General features: G+C 63.5%; 3 protein-coding genes and 1 non-coding gene across 5 annotated transcripts; 2 read left to right on the top strand and 2 right to left on the bottom strand.

Moving 5' to 3' along the window:
* Window positions 1-6: 6 nt before the first annotated feature.
* BSCL2 (BSCL2 lipid droplet biogenesis associated, seipin) lies at window positions 7-3163 on the top strand (the record flags this gene model as incomplete). Its single annotated transcript, XM_054183975.1, is given in 9 exon segments — window positions 7-389; window positions 1562-1643; window positions 1970-2119; window positions 2351-2416; window positions 2418-2486; window positions 2581-2643; window positions 2645-2679; window positions 3018-3045; window positions 3047-3163. Coding segments are annotated over 9 exon segments (855 nt in total), but the record flags the coding sequence as incomplete, so codon positions are not given.
* Window positions 3164-4167: 1004 nt separating this feature from the next.
* On the top strand, window positions 4168-7336 carry UBXN1 (UBX domain protein 1). Its single transcript, XM_054183964.1, is given in 9 exon segments — window positions 4168-4469; window positions 4725-4778; window positions 4883-5041; window positions 5424-5567; window positions 5955-6006; window positions 6225-6311; window positions 6618-6755; window positions 6757-6835; window positions 7200-7336. Coding segments are annotated over 9 exon segments (819 nt in total). The 5' UTR covers window positions 4168-4413; the 3' UTR covers window positions 7250-7336.
* Window positions 7337-7492: 156 nt separating this feature from the next.
* LOC128901814 (ubiquinol-cytochrome-c reductase complex assembly factor 3) lies at window positions 7493-8792 on the bottom strand. 2 transcript variants are annotated; one of them, XM_054183970.1, is made up of 3 exons: window positions 8576-8792; window positions 7999-8493; window positions 7493-7635 (listed from the first exon to the last, which is right to left on the bottom strand). In XM_054183970.1, the coding sequence occupies exons 1-3, from the start codon at window positions 8775-8777 to the stop codon at window positions 7568-7570; spliced, it is 765 nt and encodes a 254-aa protein (XP_054039945.1). In that variant the 5' UTR covers window positions 8778-8792; the 3' UTR covers window positions 7493-7567. The 2 variants fall into 2 exon arrangements, with proteins under 2 accessions (XP_054039945.1, XP_054039946.1); XM_054183971.1 differs by having other exon boundaries at window positions 7566-7635; window positions 8324-8493; window positions 8576-8723.
* A 410-nt stretch (window positions 8793-9202) lies between these two features.
* Window positions 9203-9337, bottom strand: LOC128901836 (small nucleolar RNA SNORA57). The gene has a single exon (XR_008463536.1). It is a non-coding gene; the product is annotated as a small nucleolar RNA SNORA57 (small nucleolar RNA).
* Window positions 9338-15380: the final 6043 nt, after the last annotated feature.

Genomic DNA, 15380 nt, shown 5'->3' with positions numbered 1-15380 from the left:
GGTGTATGGAGGGCTTGGACGGGAGCCCCACGGATCCGTGGGGCCGGAGGGGGGATTGGGGGGCGGTTCCCCTCGATCCATGGGGCAGGAGGTGGGGCCGGGGGCGGTGCCCCCCGCCCCACCTTTCCCCCCGTTCCCAGCCCCATGGGGCCCCCCCCGCGCCGCGGGGCCTCCTCCTCCTCCTCGGCCGTGGGGCCGGCCGTGGGGCCGTGCCCCATGGCGCCGTGGGGCCGGCTGTGGCGCGGGGCGCGGCGGGCCCTGCTGCGGGGGGGGGTGCTGGCCTGCGCCGCCCTCCTGCTGCTCTGGGCCGCCATCTTCCTCTACGGCTCCTTCTACTTCTCCTGCCTCCCCCCGGCCGCCCTCCTGCGCCCCGTCCACTTCGCCTTCCGGTGCGACCCCCCCGCCCCACACACTCCCCCCCAGAGACCCCCCAGACACCCTCCTGCCCCACAGAACCCCCCATAGACCCCCACCGCCCCCATAGACACCCCCACAGACACCCCACAGACCCCCCCCTGCCCACAGACACCCCCATAGACCCCCCCAGACACCCCCCCCTGCCCCACAGAACTCCCCATAGAACCCCCCCCAGACAACCCCCCTGCCCCACAGAACCCCCCATAGAACCCCCCAGACACCCCCCTGCCCCACAGAACCCCCCATAGAACCCCCCAGACACCCCCCCTGCCCCACAGAACCCCCCCTAGAACCCCCCAGACAACCCCCTGCCCCACAGAACCCCCCCATAGACCCCACCGCCCCATAGACACCCCCCACAGACACCCCACAGACCCCCCCCTGCCCCACAGACACCCCATAGACCCCCCCCAGACACCCCCCCCTGCCCCACAGACCCCCCCATAGACCCCCACCGCCCCATAGACACCCCCACAGACACCCCACAGGACCCCCCCTGCCCCACAGACCCCCCCATAGACCCCCCCGCCCCATAGACACCCCCACAGACACCCCACAGACCCCCCCCTGCCCCACAGACACCCCCCTGCTCCACAGACCCCCCCATAGACCCCCGCTGCCCCACAGACACCCCTACAGACACCCCCCCTGCTCCACAGACCCCCCCATAGACCCCCCCCACAGACACCCCCTCCCCCATAGACCCCCCCATAGACCCCACCGCCCCCATAGACACCCCCACAGACCCCCCCTGCCCCCCAGACACCCCCATAGACCCCCCCAGACACCCCCCCCTGCCCCACAGACCCCCACTTACACCCTCCCCCCCCAAAACCCTCCCCCTCCCCCCGCTTAAACCCACCCTTCCCCCTTCACCTGCCCCTCCCCCCCCAATAGAACCACCCCCCGCCCCTCCCCCCACTCCCCCGACCCCCCTTTGTGCCCCTCCTCCACCCCATAGACCCCCCCCCGACCCCCCCTTGGACCCTCCTGACCCCCTTTATACCCTCCCCCCCCCTTAAAACCCCTCTCCTTCCCCCTTCACCTGCCCCTCCCCCACCCCAGAGACCCCGCTTTCCCACCCCTCCCCCCACTTTTACCCCCTCCCCCCCCCCGTTCACCGCCCCCCATGTTGCCCCCCCAGGACGGACTGTGCCTCCCCCGGCCCCGAGCTCTGCTCCTTCCCCACTGCCAACGTCTCCCTGCTGGGGGCCAACCGCCAGGCCGTGAGTGTGGGGCAGCGCCCCATAGATCTGTGGGGCTGGAGGGGAGGCGGGGGAGGGGCTGGGGAGAGGGCCCCCGTCGATCTACAGGGCTGGAGGTGGGATTGGGGGGGGGGCTGAAGGTGGATTCGGGAGGTTGGGGGGCACCCCATAGATCTGTGGGGCAGGAGGTGGGATTGTGGGAGGCTGCCTTTAATCTACAGGCCAGGAGCTGGGTTTGGGGGGCTCCGTCAACGTGTGGGGCAGGATCTGGCTTTGGGGGGGGGGGGGGGGGCGTTCCCCCCCGCCTCCCCTCGTTCTGTGGGGCAGCCCCACGCCGTGCCCCCCAGGTGCTGCTCTACGGGCAGCTGTACCGCATCTCGCTGGAGCTGGAGCTGCCGGAGTCGCCGCCCAACCGGGCCCTGGGGATGTTCATGGTCAACATCAGCTGCTACGGCCCCGCCGGCCGCCCCCTGGGCCCTCCGCCGCCCGCGCCGTACGTGGGGCGGGGAGGGCCCTGGGGCTGGAGCTGGGTTAGGGGGTGCCCCCATAGATCTGTGGGGCAGGGGCTGGGACGGGCACGCCCCTGGTCCTACGGCCTGGGAGCTGGGGGGGGGGGGGGGCGGTTCCATCGATCTGTGGGGCAGGAGCTGGGTCGGGGGGGGGCTCCATCAATGTGTGGGGCAGGAGCGGGGGTCGGGGGGGTGCCCCACGTTTCCCCCGCCCCACAGGCCATGCTGCATTACCGCTCCCCGCTGCTCCGCACCCTCCACACCGTGGCCTTCGCCGGGCTCTTCCCTCGCCGGCTTCGCCGAGCAGACGCAGACGCTGGAGGTCGAGCTCTGCTCCCAGTACCGGGAGGATCCCGTGAGTTGTGGGGCCCGGGGGGGGGGGTGGCGGGGGAGTTGTGGGGCCGACCCGACCTCCGCTCTGCCCCACATTTAACGCTCTGCCCCACAAGTACGTGCCGACAGCGGGGGCGGTGCTGCAGATCCAGAGCAAACGGGTGCAGTTCTACGGCGCCCCGCCTGCGCGTCCACGCCGAGTTCAGCGGCATCAGGTGAGGGGCCCGACCCACGGCCGGACCCATAGACAGACCCATAGACAGACCCACGGCCGGACCCATAGCCAGCCCCAGGGCTCAGACCCACAAGCAGACCCATAGCCAGCCCCACGGCCCAGCTAATAGCCAGCGCCATGGATTAGCCCCATAGACAGCCCTGTAACCAGCCCCATAGATGGCCCCGTTGCTCTGTCCGGTAGCCCCATAGCCCCACCCCCTCTCCCAGCCCCATAACCAGCCCCCGCGGCTCAGCCCCATAGCCCCACCCCATCCCCCCCCATAGCCTGGTCCCCCACTCCAGCCCCACAACCCTGCCCCATATCCCCACCCCACAGGTACCTGCTGCACCATTTCCCGCTGACCCTCGGCGCTGCTGGGGGTCGCCGGGAACTTCACCTTCCTCACCCTCCTCCTCCTCGCCGGGACCCTGCGCTGGGGGAGGGGCGGCCTCTGGGGGGGGTCCCGCCCCTCCCCCCCCTCCCCCCCCCCACAGGTGAGACCCGAGGGGGTGAGGGAGGGGCGGCGGGGACCCCACAACCCCCCCTCCCCCTCCCCCACCCCGGGGGGGGGTGGGGGGCGCTATCGCTCACCCCTCCCCCACCCTGTTCCCCTCCCCCGCCCCCAGGAGACACGGAGCGACCCCCCCCCCGCAGGAGGAGGGGGGGGGGGGGAGGGTGAGATGGGGGAGGGGCGGGGTGGTGGGGGAGGGGCGGAGGAATGGGGGAGGGGGGCGGGGAGGGGAGGGGCATGGGAGGAGGGGGGCGAAGATGGGGGGAATGGGGGAGGGGGGGTACGGCGGGGGAGGGGTGTGGGGTGGGGGAGGGGGATGTGGGGTGGGGGAGGGGCTGGGGGGGTCCTTGGGGGGTATTTTGCGGGGGGTGGGGGAGGGGCGGACAAGGGGGGAGGGGCTGGGGGTTGTTTGGGGGGGGGTTTGGGGGGGGAGGGGGGCGGGGGGTTTTCTCTGGGGGGGGGTCACTGATGTCTCCCCTTCCCCCCCCAGACCCTTTCCCCCCCCCGGCAGCGACGGCCCCGAGACGCTGGGGGCCAGCGAGGGTGAGGGGGGGGCACCCACCATTTGGGTGGATTCACCCGGTTTTGGGGGGGGGGGGGGGAACGACACGACACCCAAGTTCGGGTGGGGAGGGGGGCAAGGTTTTGGAGGGGGGGGGGCACCCAGTTGGGGGGGGGGGCACGATTTGGGTGGGTTCCCCCGTTTTCGGGGGGGTCGCGCGGGTGGGGGGGGGCACCCGATTTGGGGGGGGGGGGACCCGGGTTGGGGGGGGGGGGGGGCACACAGTCTTGGGGGGTCACTGACGTCTCCCCTCTCCCCCCCCAGAGGCCGACCCCCCCCTGCTCGCGGCGGCCCCTCCCCCCCCGGCGGAAGAGGGGGCGGGGGGGGGGGCGGGGGGGTCCCGCCGGCCGCCGCCCCCTCCCCCACCCCATACCCCCGCCCCCCGCCACCTCTGCGCCAGCTCCTGACCGACCCCCCCCCCAATAAACGCCCCTCCCCCTCCGCCAGAGCGGCCTCCCGGTGTCTGTGGGGCGTCTGTGGGGCGGGGGGGGGGCCGGGATCCGCGCCGCGGTGGCGCCGCCGCCGTTTGTCCCCCCGCGGCCGCCGTCGCCCCACGTGACGTCGCGCGCCCCCCCCTCGGGTCACGTGCACAAACAGCGCGTCGCGTCGCCCCACGCGCACACGTGACCCCGCGCGGCCCCGCCCCTTCCGGTGCCGCCATGGCGCGGCGGGAGCTGGAGGCGCTGCTGGAGATGGGCTTCGGGCCGCGGCGGGCGTGAGAGCGGGCGGGGGGGGCCGGGGGGGCGGGACCCCGAGGGGGGCACCGGGCCGAGACTGGGGACACCGCGGGGGACGCCGGGACCCCGAGGGGGGATCGGGAGCCCCGGGAGAGGGACGGGGGTGGGTGTCCCGATGTCCCGGGGAGTCACAATGTCTCCGGGGGAGGGTCCCGGTGTCCCGGGGGGGGTCCCAGAGTCCCCGGGGGAGGGTCCTGGTGGGGTCCCGGTGTCCCGGTGACGGGTCCCCGCAGGCAGCGGGCGCTGGAGCTGACGGGGCACCGGGGAATCGAACCCGCCATGGACTGGTGAGTGTTTGTGTGCCGGTGTCATCCCCCCTCCCCCGTGTCACCCCCCCCGTGTCCCCGACACTGTGACACCCCCGTGTGTCCCCCCCGTGTGTCCCCCCCAGGCTGGTGGCTCACGAGGACGACCCCGACCTGGAGGACCTGGAGGAGGACGTGCCCCCCCCGGGGGGAGGTGACGCCGGCGGTGACCCGGGGGGTGACACCACGGGGGGTGACACCACGGGGGGGCCCCGGCCGGCGGCACAGGACGAGGAGGCCCAGAGGTGAGGGGGGGGGGGGGGGCGCTGCTGTCACTGCCCCGGCGTGGGGACACGGGGGGCAAAGGGGGGGCCCCATTGGGGTGGGGACAGTGGGGCTGTGTCCCCCCCCGGGGGTGCCGAGTGCTGGGGTGGGGGGGGTGCCCCGTTTTGGGCGTGAAGGGGGGGGTTAGGGGGCTGTTCCCGCTGGGGGGGGCCGGGGGGGTGTCCCAATTTTGGGGTGCCCCGCCCCGGGTGCTGGCGGGGCAGGAGCAGGTTTGGGGGGCTCTGGGTTTGGGGGGGAAGAGGGGGTTTAGGGGGTGGTGCCCGGTTTTGGGGTGTGTGTCGGGGGGGTTCGGGGGTATCGGGAGGGTGTCCTAATTGGGGGTGCCCCCCCGTCCCCCCCCAGGCTGCTGGAGCTGGCGGGGCAGGAGCGGGCGCGGCGGCGGCGGGGGCAGGAGCTGGGGCGGCTGCGGCAGCGGCTGCGGGAGGAGGAGACGCGGCGAGCGGCCGCCCAGCGCTGCCGGGAACGTGCCGAGGAGCGGCTGGCCAGGTGGGGGGGGCACCGGGAGGGGGGGGGGGGAACCCCAGAACCCCCGGGGGGGGGCACCCAAATCCCTGGGGACACCCTGAGCCCCTGGGGCCCACCCCAGACCAGCCCTGAAACTCCCAGGGGAGCACCCCAAAACTGGGGGGGGAGGGGCGAAAACTATGGGGGGAACCCAAAAGTGGAGGGGGGGGAATGACCAAACCCTTGGGGCCCCCCCAAACACCCAGGATCCACCCCCAAGCCCCTGGGCATGCAATGGGGGGGGGGGAGGGGGCCAAACCCCCCCCTGGGGCCCCCCCCGACCCCTGGAGACCCCTCAGATCGGGGGGGGACGGACCCCCAGCCCCTGGGGCCCCCCCAAACTCCCCCGCCCCCCCTTTGCCCCCCCAGGCAGCGGGTGCGGGAGAAGATTGAGCGGGACAAGGCGGAGCGAGCCCAGAAGGTGAGGGGGGGGGGATCCCGCAGGATCCAGTGGGTCCCCAAGGCCCCAGCAGATCCCAGCGGGGGCCACCGGGATGGGGCGGATCCTGCCGGGATCGGGGGGATCCCCCCAGGAGCGGGCGGGTGCCTCTGACGGAGCGGATCCCGCTGGGATCCAGGGGGTCCCACTGGGACGGCGCGGATCCCAATGGATCACCCCCTGCTCCCCTCCCCCCGCAGTTCGGGCCGGCCCCGGCCCCCCCCGAGCCGCCCCCCCCAGGCCCCCGGCCCCCCCCGCAGCGGGACTACGAGCAGAGCCGCATCCAGGTCAGGGGACGGGGGGCACGGGGGGGAATTGGAGTTGGGGGTCCCGAGGGGGGGGATGTGGGTTTGGGAGGGTCGTTGGGGGGGTCCCTGGCGAGGGTGTGAAGGTTTTGGGGGGGACTGGGGGGTCCTGGGGGTCCCATCCCAGGGGTTTCCTGGGGGGAGAAGGGGCCCATGGGGGGAGGGCTCCAGGGGCTGTAGGGGTTTCTTGTGGGGGGAGGGGTGTGCGTGTGGTCCTGGGGGGGTCCCAGGGTGGGGGTGAACCCCGGGGGGGTCGGACGGTGCCGTGACCCCCCCCCGCCCTCCCAGGTGCGGCTGCCGGACGGGCGGGCGCTGACCCAGAGCTTCCGGGCGCGGGAGCCGCTGGCCGCCGTCCGGCTCTTCGTGCAGCTGCAGCGCGACGGGGGGGGGGCCGGGGGGGGCCGGCGGCGACACCCCCCCTCTGCCTGAGCCCTTCTGCCTGCGCACGGCCTTCCCCCCCCGGCGCTTCACCGAGGAGGACATGGAGAAACCCCTGCAGGAGCTGGGTACGGCCCGGGGGGAGGGCATTTTGGGGAGGTGTCAGGGTTTGGGGGGACCCTGGGGGGGTCGGGGGGAGTCACTGGGGGGTTTTGGGGGGGGCTTCAGGGTTTTTTTAAGGGGGTGTCAGGCTTTGGGGAGGTCCTGGAGGGGTTTGGGGGGGTATAAGAGGTCAATGGGGGTCCTGGGGGGGTCGCTGGGGGGTTTGAGGGGCTCTTTGGGTGGATTTCAGGGGGGTCTTTGCAGGGGGGTGTCGGGGTTTGGGGGGGTGTCGGCGTTTCAGGGGGTCTTGGGGGGGGGTTTCAGGGGGGTTTTTGAGAGTTTATCAGGGTCTGGGGGGGGTCCCCATTAATGTCTTCTCTCCCCCCCCAGGCCTGGTCCCATCCGCTGTCCTCATCGTGGCCAAGGTGGAGGGGAGCTGAGGGGGGGGGCAGGGCCTGGGGACACCCCCCGGGGACCCCCCACCCCCCCCCCGGGGCCAAATAAAACCTCGGCCGTGTCACACCCCCCCCCGGTCCTTGTCACCGTCTCTTTGTGCCGTCCCCGCCCCCCCCCCGCCCTCCCCGTTCCAGTTCCCGAGCAGCAGGGACGGGGCTGGCGCAGAAACGGTTTATTTAGTGTCTTCCCCCCCCCCCCCGCCCCGAGCTCGGTGTCACCCCCCTTCGGGTGACGGGGGGGGGGGGTCACGGTGTCACCGGGGGGGGTGGGGGGGGGTGGCAGCCACCCCCCCCCGCCCCCCCTCAGGGCTCCTTGCGCAGCTGCTTCCCCACGGGATCCACCAGGATGACGACTCCCCAGGCCCCCACACCTGGGGGGGGACACAGGATGTCACTGTCACCACCCCCGTTACCATGGCAACGCCCCATGTTTGTGTCTGACCCCCCCCCTTGGAATTTCCCCCATCCCCTCGTTGTCTTGGGGATGCCCCCCCATGTCACATCCCCTGTTGCCATGGCGACACCCCCCGTTGCCATGGAGATCCCGACCCCGCCCCGTATCCATGGGGATACCCTTAGTTCTACCCCCTTCCCCCCGTTGCCATGGGGACCCCGGACCCGCCCCCCCCCCATGGCCCCCCCCCCATGGGGCCCCCCCCAAACCCCGTTGCCATGGGAACACACCCCCCACCCCCCCCCACCCCCATGTCCGCGGTGCCGCCCGCGCCTCTCACTGATGGCGAAGGTGATCTGGGCGATGGCGGCCAAGGAGGGCGGGACGCCGCGCTTCATGCTGCGCCGCGGGCCCTGGTAGATCCAGAGGGCGGCGAGGAGCAGCGCGGAGCCGCTGAGGACGCGGCAGCTCCAGCACCCGCCGAACAGCGGCCTGGCCGGGGCGGCCACCGCCTCCCCCGCGCCCCGCGGCTCCATGGCGGCGGCGGAAGTGACGCGGCGCGGGCGGGGCGCGGCGCGAAAAAGGGGCCGTGCGCAACAGCGCCTGGCCGTCCGGGTGCAACTGCCGCCTGGCGCGATGGTTCCGGGAGTGAGGGGGGATATTACCGGAGGTGGGGGGAAGGGAGTGTCCCGGTGCGCCGCCGTTACTTCCGCCACGGCACCGGCCGCCGCGCCACGTTCTCGTCGGTCTCGGCCGCCTCCCGCAGCGCCGCCATCACCAGCTCGTTCTGCCGCCGCCGCTGCGCCAGGAGCTCGGGGCTCACCTCGGGCAGCGCCTGCGGAACCGACACCGGGTCAGGCCCGTAACGCTCCCCCCGGCCTCGGTGGTTCTAAAACCCGCCCCGGGCCCGGTTTTACCTTCAGCGTCTGTTGGCGCCGCTCCTCGCCCGCGCCCACCGCCACCCACAGCAGCAGCCCGGCCGCCACCGGCACGGCGCCCCGCAGCAGCGCCCGCGCCCAGCGCCGCGCCGCCTCCATGGCCACGCCTCCGCGGGCCGCTCTGCGCCGCGCGCGCCACAGAGCCCGCAACTTCCGGGCTTGCCTGCGCCTTCGCTACCATAGAGACGCACGGGTCAGACGACCTCGCTGGAGGACCCGCCGGGGCCGGTAACCGGGGACGACTCCCCGCCCCCCCCCCCCCCCCCGCCGGTGACGTGCGTGATCGGGCGCAGAGACGCACGTGGGGAACCCCCTTGTGTGGCGGCGAGGTTGTTGGTCCCCACGCCGTGCCTCACAACCTGGGGACAAAGAACCCGGACGCACCGGGGCCGGTAACGGAAGGACGAGACGAGGCGTACGGGTGCGGGAGAGGCTTTATTAAGGCTTAACGAGGCACCACCGGACCCCCCCCACTCCCCCCTCAACCGACAGCGTGTCCCCCGGCGTCACCCCAGTCCCGCGGCGGGCCCTGCGGAAGGACAAAAAGGAGTAAAATGGCGGCACCGGGCTCTCACCACCCCCCCACCCGGAGCTTCTTCGGTAACGGGCTGTCCCGGCACGTGAGGGTAGGACCGGCGGAGGGGACCCGCGGGCACCGAAGACTTCGCGCCGGCCACTGCTCTACCTCCGAACATCCCAGGCCCGGGCACGGCGCCGCCGGGGCCTGCCAAGAACGGGAGGAACCGCCCGCCCACCACTGCCCCCCGCCTCACCTCAGCCACAAAATGGCGGCCCTTCTGCGCGCCGCCCCTTATATACCCCCTCGCGCTGGGCGGAGCGATAGGGCCCGCCAGTCAGAGGGCGCCGTGGTGGGCTCCGCCAATCCGCGGCCGCCCCCCTTCCCGCCCCGAGCTCGCGGGCCAATAGGAGCGGTGACAGGGCGGGACTAGCGAGCGGAAGTGAGGTCAATACGGGAGTTGGGGCAGCAGGTCGGTGTGCGATCGGGATCGGGGGAGAACAGCGGGGTGGGGGGTGTCGGTAGCCCGGTAACGGCCCCGTGTCCCCCCAGGAGCTGAAGGAGAAGCCGCTCAAGCGGCGGCGGGGGCTGGCGCGGGGGGGTGGGCGGGCGGCAGAAGCGGCGGTGAGTGCCCCCCCGTGGGGTGGGGGACCCCCCCAGAGCCCCTCGAGTATCATCTGGGACCCACTGGGGGCCCCCCCGGTACCCCCCACCCTCCAGGAGCGCCCCAGGATCCCCCGGGACCCTCATGTTCCCCCAGGGCTCCCTGGAGGATGGTCCCAGGGGGGTGCTGGGGGGCTCCAGGGGGTCCCAGATGATCCTCGAGGGCTCTGGGGAGGGGGGGGGTGGGGGGTTCCCAGAAAGGCTCTGGGGTCTGCAGGGGGTTCCGGAGGGCGCTGGGGGTCCTGGGGGGCTCCACACCCCCTGCAAGACCCCGAGGAGTGCCCCCCCAGTGCCCCCCGCGTCCCCCTGTCACCACCCTTGGACCCTCAAGTTCCCCCTGGGACCCCTGGAAACCCCTAGAACCTTCCGGGACCCTCTGGGACCCCCCCACCCCATGAGTGCCCTACAATCCCCTGCGACCCTCCCACACCCCCCCCCGGCCCCTGACGCTGGGCTGCAATCTTTGCAAACCTCCGCTGTAATAAGTAACTAAAGGTGATTTGCTGATCGAACGAGTTAAGCGAGAGGAAGGAACCCATTGTGGCAGTCTTGAGAGCTCCCTGTTTAACCAGAAGAGACATGTCCACAATGTTATCTTGCCACACCAACATGGGAACTCCTGTTTGACAAAAAGCTTAACCACAATGTTATCGGAATGTATTATTTTGAGCTGATTCTGTGACCGACATTTTATCTAAACTACCTCAAGCAAGAAGCTGCAGAGGGGCGTACCAAAGATGTCGAAACCGACCTCCATGAAGATAAAAAGAGCTGCTCGGCTTGCTTGAATTTGCGAGCCTTTGGTGGAGCTGCGACTCCCCGGCCGCCCCGCGCTGCTTTTGCCTTCCTACCTCAATAAATATTTATTGAATCTATTTCGGACTCGATTTAGTTTAAATTCAACTATAACAAATTTGGTGCCGTGACTCGGATCCAGACAGCCGACTCGGAATTCAACTCTGGGAGGGCGCCCCATCTTCGGATGGTCCCGGAGGAGATCCCGACTTAGCTCACCTGGATTTTCCGAACTGAGATAGGAAAGCAAAAAGAAAAGAGAAAGGAGATACTGCAGTTCCCTGTAATTTTTGTGCACGAAGAGCCGGACGAAGACTCGGGAGTGAGTAAGTATATTGTGGTTCCGTTCGGTCGGGGATTGGGTACCCGGGTGCGAGTGACTGAGACGTCCACTGGGCTTAGTAGCCCACCGGACGAAGTGAGTGTGGACCTCCTAATAGTGCGGTTCCCATTGTCCGCGAGGGCGTGGGCCACGAACGGAGGGAAATGAGTGAATTTTGAGTGAAAGAAGGCACTTTCGGAAGATGGGACAGAAGAAAAGTAGGACTTCTGGTTCCATGCAGGAGATACGGGGTGGGGGTGGGCTCCCCGATATACCCCAAGATAGCCCGTTAGGCCTAATGATTAGATATTGGGATAGTTCCCCTTCTCGAAAAGGGAAGTCCAAGGAGAAATTGGTCTATTATTGTATGGAGGTATGGGGAAGAAAACAGATAAGAAAAGATTTATATTGGCCAATTCATGGATCCTTAGAGGATTGGATATGCCAACAATTAAACATATACGTTAACAAGAAACGACCATTTAATAAGGAGGAGAGTGAATACGCCTTTTTATGGATCCTGGGCACGGCTCAGGCCGCTAATTTGTTTCCATTAAAAGAAAAGAAAAATGATAAAAAGAAAACGTGGGATGTAGACGAACCTCCAGCGTCTCCCCCACCCTATGTCCCCCCTCCGCAAGGTCCTGAGCAAGATCTCCCTCCAACAGCCCCCACAGAACCTGGGGAAGAGGCTCCTCCTTCTAATCGAAGAATAACTAGAAGTCAAACTAGAGAAAGAAGGGAGGAAAACTTGTTGTATCCCTTAAGGGAGACTGCTATGGGGGGACCACAACCCGGAGTTGGATTTGTATCTGAACCCCTCAGCTCCGCTCCGGGGATGTGAGGGAATTTAAGAAAGAAATGGGACACTTGTTAGAGGACCCATTAGGGGTAGCAGAACGTTTTGATCAGTTCCTCGGGCCTAACATTTATACTTGGGACGAGATGGAGTCTATTTTAAAGATCTTGTTCACAAACGAAGAACGAGGAATGATCAGAACGTCAGGCATGAGGCATTGGGATCAGAGGCATCAGCATGGTCCCGCTGGAGATGTAAAATGGCCCTTACAGCGGCCCAATTGGGACAATCAAGACCCCGCACATAGAAATAACATGATTGATCTCCGGGATATGATAATTCAGGGGATTAGAGATTCTGTACCCAGAGGGCAAAATATTAATAAGGCCTTTAATGAACAACAAAAGAAAGATGAAACCCCCACTGAATGGCTGGAAAGATTGAGAAAAAGTTTACAGCTATATTCTGGGTTAGACCCCGATAGCCAAGTGGGTCAAGCCCTGCTGAAAACTCAATTTGTAGCTAAATCTTGGACAGATATAAGGAAAAGTTAGAGAAAATAGAAGACTGGCAGGAAAGGGGGTTAGATGAATTATTACAAGAAGCTCAGAAGGTGAATGTGAGAAGGGAAGAAGAAAATCAGAAGAAACAAGCCAGAATCCTGATGGCAGCTGTAAGGGAAGGACAAAATCAGGGCAGGAGAGGAGAAAGTCCCCGGAAGGGCCCAGCAGAACCGAGAAGAAGAAGATTTAGTTCGCAGGACATAGAATGTTTTTATTGTCGCAAGAAGGGACATCTACAGAGAAATTGTCGGAAAAGAAGGCAGGATGAGGAGATTTTTAAGGAAGATTAGGGGGGTCAGGGGCTCTATTTGCTGGGGACCCCTAAGGTTCCCGAGCCCTTGATAAAATTGAAATTGGGTCCTCAGCACGAAGTGTTCGAGTTCCTTGTGGACTCGGGTGCCGAAAGATCAACAGTCCAAAAGTTACCATCTGGATGTGTTGAATCAAAGGATAAACTCCAAGTAGTTGGTGCAAAGGGGGGACCTTTTAAGGTGCCCCTGATAAGGAATGTAACAATAGAAGCCCCAAATAAATATGGAGTGGGAACATTTTTATTGGTCCCAGAAGCTGAGTATAACCTCTTGGGACGAGACCTGATGGTGGAATTAGGAATCAGTTTGGAAGTAGAGCAAGAGAAATTAAAAGTAAGATTATGCTTATTAACTGCGGAAGATGAAGCCAAGATTAATCCAGAAACTTGGTATAGCCCAGGGTCGGTGGGAAAATTAAATATCAAACCGATCACAGTCTCCATAAAAGACCCAGACCAGCCAATTAGGATAAAACGGTATCCCGTCTCTAGAGAGGGGAGAGAAGGGTTGCAGCCAGTAATTGAGAGACTTTTGGCCCAAGGGCTTGTGGAACCCTGTATGTCTCCCCACAATACTCCCATATTGCCCGTAAAGAAGCCGGATGGGTCCTATCGTTTAGTACAAGATCTGAGAGCCGTAAATGAACGAACCATTACCCGGTTCCCTGTGGTGGCTGACCCGCACACTCTACTTAATCAGTTAAGTCCAGATCATAAATGGTATAGTGTTATAGATTTAAAAGATGCTTTTTGGGCTTGTCCCTTAGAAGGAAAATGTAGGGACTATTTTGCTTTCGAGTGGGAGAACCCCAAGACCCATAGAAAACAACAATTACGGTGGACCGTTTTGCCCCAGGGATTTACAGAGTCTCCGAACTTGTTTGGACAAGCTCTGGAACAGTTACTGGAATCTTATGAATTAAGTCAGGGACTAATCCTAATACAATACGTGGATGATTTATTGATCGCTGGAAGAACTCAAGAAGGAGTCAGAAATGAGAGCATCAAATTATTGAACTTTTTAGGCCTCAAGGGATTAAAGGTTTCTAAGTCCAAATTACAGTTTACTGAAGAAGAGGTAAAATATTTGGGGCATTGGCTCATAAAGGGACACAAGAAATTAGATCCCGAAAGAGTAAAAGGAATTTTGTCTCTAACAGCGCCCACTAATAAAAGACAGATAAGACAGTTATTGGGATTATTAGGGTATTGTCGACAGTGGATAGAAAATGACAGCAGTAAAGTAAAATTCTTGTCCGAAAAATTAACTAAAAACGGGTTGGTAAAATGGTCCCCTGAAGATGAGAATCGTTGGGAAAATATAAAAAGAGATCTGGTAGAAGCACCTGTCCTCAGTTTACCCGATATCCGTAAACCCTTTCAACTCTTTATCAATGTAGATAACGGGACAGCTTATGGGGTTCTGACCCAAGGATGGGCAGGGCAGAGAAAGCCTGTAGGATATTATTCTAAAATACTGGGTCCTGTAAGCCGCGGGTGGCCCACCTGCTTGCAAGCAATAGCGGCCACTGCATTAGTAGTGGAAGAAGTTGGAAAAGTCACCTTGGGAGCTGAACTAAAAGTATACACCCCCCATAACATTCGAGGAGTATTGCAACAACGGGCTGATAAGTGGCTTACAGATAGTCGACTGCTAAAATATGAGGGAATTTTAATTAACTCCCCTCGACTAGAAATGGAAACCACTTCTATTCAGAATCCTGCCCAATTTTTATACGGAGAACCTAAAGAAGATTTGACACATGACTGCCTCCAACTAATAAATTTGCAGACTAAAATAAGGGAGGACTTAGAAGACGATGAATTAGACGAAGGAGAAAAATTATTTGTGGACGGCTCCTCACGAGTGGTTGAAGGACAACGGAAATCAGGTTATGCTATTGTGGATGGGTATACTTTTAAGATAAAAGAATCAGGACCATTAAGTAAAGCCTGGTCCGCACAAGCGTGTGAGTTATATGCCATGCTAAGGGCATTAAAGCTCTTAGAAAATAAAGTTGGAACTATTTATACAGATTCAAAGTATACCTTTGGGGTGGTACATACTTTTGGAAAAATTTGGGAAGAGAGAGGCTTAATTAACACCCAGGGAAAAGGATTAGTCCATGAAAAGCTAATCTCAGAAGTTTTAAGGCATTAAGAGGTCCACTAAAGATAGCCATAGTCCATGTAAAAGGACATCAGAAGGGACTAACCCATACTGTAAGAGGAAACAATCTAGCCGACGCGGAGGCAAAACGGGCTGCATTATTAATGGTTCAGACCTTGAGAGAGGAACCCGAAAGGCTAAAATTAGATAAAACTTTCACTCTCCAAGAATTGGAGAAGCTAACACAAATTGGAGCAAAAAGAGATGGCGATAAATGGCTGCTACCAGACGGCAGGGAAATTCTTCCAAAAGGATTAGCTCGGGGAATACTGAATAAATGACACCATAAAACTCATTGGGGAATTCAAGCTTTAGTGGATCAGTTTGAGACAAACTATGCCTGTGTCGGAATATACGGTCTAGCTAAGAGGATTTTAGAGGGATGTTTAACCTGTCACAAAGTGAATAAACGACAACTTAGGGAAAAGGTTCAAGGAGGTCGTGAATTGGCTAAAAGACCCTTTGAGAAAATACAGGTGGATTTTACCGAATTGCCAAAGGTGGGGAGATATCAGTATTTATTGGTCTTGGCTGATCACCTTACGCACTTTGTAGAAGCCTTTCCAGTGGTAAGAGCTACTGCAAAGACAGTTATTAAGATTCTCTTGGAGGAAATTATTCCAAGATATGGGACTGTGGTGGTAA

This window comes from Rissa tridactyla, chromosome 29 (assembly GCF_028500815.1).
Source record: "Rissa tridactyla isolate bRisTri1 chromosome 29, bRisTri1.patW.cur.20221130, whole genome shotgun sequence".
Lineage (NCBI taxonomy): Eukaryota > Metazoa > Chordata > Aves > Charadriiformes > Laridae > Rissa > Rissa tridactyla.
This window is presented reverse-complemented; position numbering and strand designations above follow the sequence as displayed.